General features: G+C 36.6%; 1 protein-coding gene across 1 annotated transcript; it reads left to right on the forward strand.

The window, feature by feature from the left end:
- Positions 1 to 809: 809 nt before the first annotated feature.
- On the forward strand, positions 810 to 6,015 carry LOC121429398. The gene is made up of 2 exons (XM_041626378.1): positions 810 to 1,113; positions 5,314 to 6,015. Exons 1-2 carry the CDS (start codon positions 839 to 841, stop codon positions 5,954 to 5,956), a joined length of 918 nt encoding a protein of 305 aa, XP_041482312.1. The 5' UTR covers positions 810 to 838; the 3' UTR covers positions 5,957 to 6,015.
- The last annotated feature ends 1,384 nt before the right edge of the window (positions 6,016 to 7,399 follow it).

The following is a 7,399-nucleotide window of genomic DNA, read 5'->3' on the forward strand; positions in this document are numbered from 1 at the left end:
GGAGTGTTCACATCTATCAGCAGGATATAGACAGTCGTATAGACTTTGCCCTGCGTATTACAAGTACCTACAGCTCTGACTTCTAAAGGTTGAACGACCCACCATATAGCAATGACAAAGAAAATATCTTTATTAACAACAATTAAGAAACAATGAAATTAAACCTACTAGTATAATGTGCATTCAAAATGCAGTATGATAAGATTTACGAAAAGCAACATTCCTCGCCAAATAAAAGGGCGAAAGGGGGAGAAATAATACAGAGTAAATAAAAACGCCCAATAAACGCTAGCCTATGTTAAAGGGAAGGGGAGGGGGGGGGGTAATGGGCCTTAAGACAGTTTCATGACCAAACACAAGGGATAAAATACCATTCAAAGGAAGAGGGAAATATGAAAACATTTCAATAAAGATGATTCGTCAAAATATATCGCAAAATTAGACTGTCATTTCAAAGGCCATAATTTTCTGTCTACATCCCTGTCATGCATATCCACAAAGATCATGCATCCCTCCCCGGTCAGGTGGGGGAAGGGGGGACTTATGCAATGATACCTATGTACCACTTCAAACACAAAATGAGCTTATCGACAATGTATATTTACAAAGGCAGAAAACGCAAGGACTTTGATCAGGAAATATAGTAATGTTTTAGAGCGTTCAAAAAGTTCAATGTGAATATTGATAGAACGATAAAAGAAAGAACATAGACTTCAATTTCAAGATTGGTGTAATCTGGTCGTTTCATATGTAAATATAAAAAACAAGTTAGTCGATTAGATCTTACGGAAAGTTGGAAGTGTCTTTTCTCTAAACATTACACAAAGAAACGAACAGGATGGCAGCTAATGACAGTTCCGCGGTTCGAATCTTTGCTTGGGTTATCCCAAGAACCATATCCACGGCCCTCACCAAGTGTTTGAGTAACATAGAAGGAATGGAAATTTGGTTTGAATCGTTCTCATACGCGCACTTCGTAAGGCAAGAGTACGAGAAGACGCCTGGAAATGAAATGCCTATGGAATACGAAGGTCATGAAGACACGGCACGAGAAGCTGCTGAACTCTTCATGGCGCGTTTCCAAGGATCGGGACTCGTCCCAGAAAGAGTGGTGTAAGTATATTAGAACGGAATATCTTAAAATCTCTGATTTTCAAAACTGATCAAATCCTTTCATGGATCAAAGTATAAGGGACGTTTTATCTTGTCATCTTTTCACTGGCAACACGAAGTGATGTAATAAAATAGTCCACGTTTTCCCATGGAGAAAAAAAAACACGATCGTGACGTAAGTGAAGGAAAGAGATAAGGGGCTGATTGCACGAAAGGGTCTTTGCAAGGACGGTCTTTCGTGTCGCCCATCTTTTATGATGCGCCATGTGAAACGCATTTTGAATAAATCATCTGCAAACATATATCATTCGTCCGTTAAAATTAACAAAATATTTGTTTATAAAATGATATGATACATCATGAAATTGTATAAAATTTGATTTAAAAGCAAGTTAACGAATCTTATTCTTTATCATAAATTTCAGAAACACCCAGCTTATAGCGTATCATAAAAGATGGGCGACACGAAAGACGGTCCTTGGAAAGACCCTTTCGTGCAATCGGCCCCAGGGGTGAGCAAGGGAACAAGAAACGCCTTTCCTGGTAAAACTATCCATTTTTTTCTTGTTATCTCCGATTGTACCAGTAGTCAGGTCCAGATTTTAAAAAATGTGCTTAGAAAAAGTGCTTTAGGCATTTTGTGTTAATGCTGATTTATCAATTGTTTTAAGGTAATTCAGGGGTGCTGAATCCAAAAATGCTGTTTGCCAAACTTGATTCCAACGTTTTCACCCTCAAATTGGCAAAAAACAAAATGGCGGCATATTTAATGCAGTTTCCCATATTAAACGATCTTTATGGGTGATTATATTTCAGAAATTGGGATCTACGCGTTATTTTTTATACCTAGGGTTGCAAACATAATGTGTCCGATTGATTCGTCAGCCATCTTTAATTCCAAGATGGCTGCCATGGTTCACAGCTGCTGATTGATATTAAATAATTTGGCCAAATGTTTTATAATTTGAGGGCGATGATGGCATATTTACATTGTGATATCTTTAACGTATCCGCCATTTTGCCTTGCCTGCATAGCAGAAGCAAGACAATGGCGGCGATGACCCTGGCAGCGGCGAAATCAACATCAAATCTTAACTGAGGTTAAGAATTTGAAATGTCATAACTTTTAGGGTATAGTTGTCTATTTCATGAAACTTAGGCATGTTAGGATCAAAAAAATATATTGAGACAGGTTTTATAGTTACAGAAGGTCGTCAAGTTTACATGGAAATAAAGCATGGCGTCGACAACGTTGTACCATCAACTCCAAAAATGAAGTAAATCCTCAAGATCGAAATCGAATTCATCAAAAGGCTTTCAAGGCAAATAATGAATCAGGACAGGTTTACAAGATAGTCAGTGAGTGTGTCAGAGAATCCAGAGTCAGAGAAAATGACGTCAATAATGGACGTCAGGACGTTGTAACTTTGAAATTGTCCAAATTCATTATATATACACCTTGTAGAAATACCTTTGGGGTCTACCGAGAATAAAATAAATCATATGAAAAAATCATGCTTCCAAAGGGAACAAATTATATTGGAAAAATTTCAAGGTTTATCAGCTGTGCAGTTTTGCAAAAAAAATGATGACCTAAAAATAGTTATTTTAAAAAATCTGGATGCAAAGTGCATACACTATCTACCTAAAAACATTTTTGTGTCTTTCTCACGATTTCAAGGTTCAAATAATATAAGTGAAGACGAATTACATGGATACACCATTGTCCATTTTGTAGAAAATTGAAGAACACTCCAAAAATTACATTCCAATTGGCCACCATTGATACAAAAACGACAATACTTCATATCTCATCTAGTGCCACTATTTTGGTGTGTCTGTTTAAGAATCGTGAAAATACGTTTTACAAGAATTTGTGACTTTATTAGATGGTAATGCAACAATAAGTAAATATCCGAAAAACAAATTCTAAAAAGTAACGTACACTTTCACCTAAAAAGTTCCATAATTCACTGATAATTTCAAGACATGTCATTTATGTGCTTAGGACTATCCTATGGTTTCAAGATTACGGGACATCAGTCATTTTGGACTTTTTACGACTGACCATCCTTTTTATTTGTCCCGATTTATTATTGCAGCCTTCAAACCACAAAGTGTAGATTTTGTTCACCTAATTTTGACTATGTTTAGGTGATGGAGGTCTTTTTAGACTCATTTTGAAAGCGATCTTTAAATGATAGGTAAATTGGGCAGCTTCATACCATTGTAAATAATAAAAAAGTAATATTTAAACCTTGAAACCATAGTGTAGACAACAAAATCATATCTCCCGGATGGATTCTAAATAGATTATGCCAATTTTTAAGTATCAGCAGCCATTTTAGACTCCTTAATTGGAAGCCATCTTGGATTTTTAGACATACGGGACCATTGATTGCCCTTGTAACTTATCCTAATGTATTACTTGACCATTTAAATCAAGGTTTAGAAAACATAATCATACACCCCAGGCGGACATTAAACAAACTATGTCAGCTTTTTAGGTAACAATAGCCATTTTAGACTCCAATCTCGGAAGCCTTTTTGAATTCCTGGACATGCTGGACCTCTGACTGTCCATGTAACTTGTCGTAATTTATTACATGACCCTTTAAACCATGGGTTGAACACCAAAATCATATACCCCAGGCTGATATTAAACAAACTATATCATATTTTTCGGTAAGAAAGGCTTATATAGACTCAATTTTTGGAAGCCATTATGGATTTTTGGACATAATGGAACCAGTAACTGTCCTTGTAACTTGTCCCAATCTAATACTTAACCCTTTAAACCATGTGTTATACTAAAAAAATCATATTCTCCACGCGGTTATCAAACAAACTATGTCGGTTTGTAGTTAATGACAGACATTTATTTTCCATTTTTGCACACCATCTTGGATTTTTGGACATAAAGGACCATATCATCTTTGTTACTTGTCCCAACGTATTTTTTGACCCATTAAACAACGGGTTAGACACCAACATCATATCCCCAAAGCAGATATTAAACAAACTATTTCGGATTTTAGGGTTTTTAGATAAAAACAGCTATTTCAGACTCCTATTTTGAAAGCCATCTTGGATTTTTGGACATAGTGGATCGCTGACTGTCCTTGTAACTTGTCCCAGTTTACTTCTTGACCCTTGCATATCACCAATGAATAAAACCCAAATAAAAGACCCTAAAATAGGTAATAGATGAATTGTGAATTTTTAGGATATGGCAACCATTTTTACGCAATCTTTGATTTTCAGGTACCCTGGGGTGCTTATGTTTACTCTTTCATTTTACCCCCTACACCATTGAATGCATGTATGCACCGAAAAAGTGTCTAGGGTAGAGAAACTGCCGGTTATTTTAATTTTCAGCTGATGGCGGCCATCTTATACGCCATCTTAAAAATAACCACTTTCCAGGATCCGGATTTTGGTGAATTTTTAGTATGTTATTCCTGAGATCAAATAATACCAAAAATCGTTGACAAACATTTTTGTTCCACGTTTTGGGTGTCAGAATAGAGTAAAAATGGGTGTAGAATGGCGGCCATATTGTTTTTGCCAATTTGAGGATTTTAACATCAAAATCAAGGTTGGCAAACAGCAAATTTGGATTCAGCGCCCTCAAATTATGTTAAAACACTTCTAAAGTCAGCATTAACACGATTTGCCTAAGGCAGTCTACTTTTCTCAAATCTGGACCTGACTACAGCTTTAAGAGAAGGGATATATTTAATTACATTGTATGACTATTCCATGTTGATTTATAGGCCTATTACTCAAGGTTATCAAATAAAGTACAGATACTACTTTCGTTTTATGCAGTTGTTAGATGTCGCCACATATAACAGTGCATTATGTCAAATGTTAAGCATCTCCGGTTCAATATGCAGAATGACATAAAAAATACAGCTTTGTGTATGACGGCCAAAATGCCTTCAACTCACCGAGAAGTAACGTCACTCGCAGCTTATACAACTTGATGAAGAACATCTCTTTCGATATCTTTTTCAAAGGCTAAATAGTAATGAAATAAATGAAATGTAAAACGAAAGGGTCAAGAGCTTTATGAAAATAAACAAGTTATTTAAGAGAAGTTGAAGGTGATATATTGACGATACAGCGTCCAGCAGTTATTGTCTAAAATTGAATAACACTGAAAGTAAAATTTCAAATTAATAACGTTGTATACAGATATGGTAACCTGAGGAAAGAACTCCAGGCATCCAGTAGCAAGTATATCTTTGCGAAGGAAGGGTATCTCGCTTTCCCCGACAAGCGATCACGTCAGTACATGGTACCTGGATTCAAGCATGTTTTTCTCATACGGGATCCTGTAGCTGTGTTCACCTCCTACAAGAAAACTTCCTATCGAGAGATGACGAGGATGGGTGTGAGATCTGGCGATCCCGAAGACGAGGAGGCGTTCGACATCGAATACGACGATCCGATCTTGAATGCGGGCGAATTCTTCAGTGGAACCGTGGAATGTTTTCGGTACGTCCGTGAAAACCTGGATCCCAACCCGATCGTCATCAACTCTGATGATCTGTTGGCCAACCCTGCTGAGGTGCTGAAGAAGTTCTGTCACCTGACCGGTCTTCCCTACAGTGATTCCCTTCTCCAATGGGATGCCTCTAAAGATATCACCAAGACTTGGAAGACGGCTGGCAATGAATCCCTCCTGAACAGTATCTTCTATGAAACGGCAGTCACATCTGGGAAGTTTCTCCCGCCAAAAAAAGCAATTCCCTCAGACAAGCTACCACCAGATGTCAGAAGGCTAGCACACCAGTCTATGCCATACTTTGAAGAAATGAATAAATATAAGATATAAATAAGATCCTACATTACTTTAATGGAATGCATTGGAGGACAAGCCTACCTCAAACAAGAAGTTGATTTGAATAAAAGAGAAAAATCGAACAAGCATAACACTGAAAATTTCCCCAAACTCGGATGTAAATTAATAAAGTTATGACATTTTAAAGTTTCGCCTGATTTCATGAAACATTTATATGCACATCCTGGTAGGAGACCGATGAAGTCATCCACACACATAACTTTCTTATTTTACATCCGATTTTGATCAATTTTTCAACATTATGCTGGTATGATTTTTCTCTATTCATTGAAATCAACATTTTTCTGGGGTGGACTTGACCTTTCAAAGTTCTAAATCATCGTACGAATATTCCTGTTAAGGTCACCGCAGAACTAACGGTTGGTCCACGATCCGACTTCGGAACAAAACGCACTTTGCTCATTTTCTGAGAAATGTGAAAGGGAAGTAACTTTTTATTTGAGGTTCGAATTAATTATACAGTGTGTATCAAAAAAGTTTACACTTCGAAAAAAAATCCTGTAAAGTCATACGTTTGTAACATCCTGAAGATTTTTCCATATTTCGCTACAGATCCGTTTAAGCAAATGACGATATAACTGTCAAAAATATTTCCACTTGAGTGAGCACCACTTACTTTTGAAAAGTTAGTGAAAAATGATCTGCGCAGAACTTTGAAATAGTTATGTGAATAAAAGTAGACCTTAATCATGAATAACACGTGGAATTTCGCTAGTAAAATCGATTTGAAGATATCTTTTTACCTTTTTAACTTGTTTCCTTGCCCAAACCACTTCGAGGAGTGCATTGAGTCCCACCCCACTCCCCCACACACCGAGGCCATCGTGACGATATTTGTTTTACACTGAGCTGTGATTTACATTAAATGGCTTTGGCTTAATTTTAATTTTGTTAATCATTGTCAAGCTTGGGAAAAGTGTAGAGAAACAAGTATTAAATGAAAAAAATGAAATGTAAACCCACTTTAAATGATGAAAACTTAGTGAAAAAATGCTAGAGATGTCTGATATAAACTTTTGTTCAGATTCAGTTGTGTCCTCAGATCCAGCTGGCACAAAAAGGGTTAAGTTTGTGTTTACTAAGTGTTGAAATTAAAATTTGGGTGGTAAACTTGTTACAAAATGCTTGAATGTATCCGTTTTATTTCAATTGACTAAAAGTGCAAGGGATATGTATGAGAACTGTTTCGCATGGTAAATTTGATTTCGCCCTTTCCCCTTGACACAGCGTACAAACGAGCATTTCTGCGCAAACAGATTTCTGCGAGCTTTACAAAAATGGACAGTGCTCACTCAAGTGTAACATTCTGTCAAAACTTTTACTTTCATTGGATAGATGAGACCCAAACCCAAGATTATCCAAAATTACCCACATGTTGTATATTTTTTTAATTCCCAGGGCTTTTTCAAATTGTAA

Source organism: Lytechinus variegatus, chromosome 16 (assembly GCF_018143015.1).
Source record: "Lytechinus variegatus isolate NC3 chromosome 16, Lvar_3.0, whole genome shotgun sequence".
Taxonomy (NCBI): Eukaryota; Metazoa; Echinodermata; class Echinoidea; order Temnopleuroida; family Toxopneustidae; genus Lytechinus; species Lytechinus variegatus.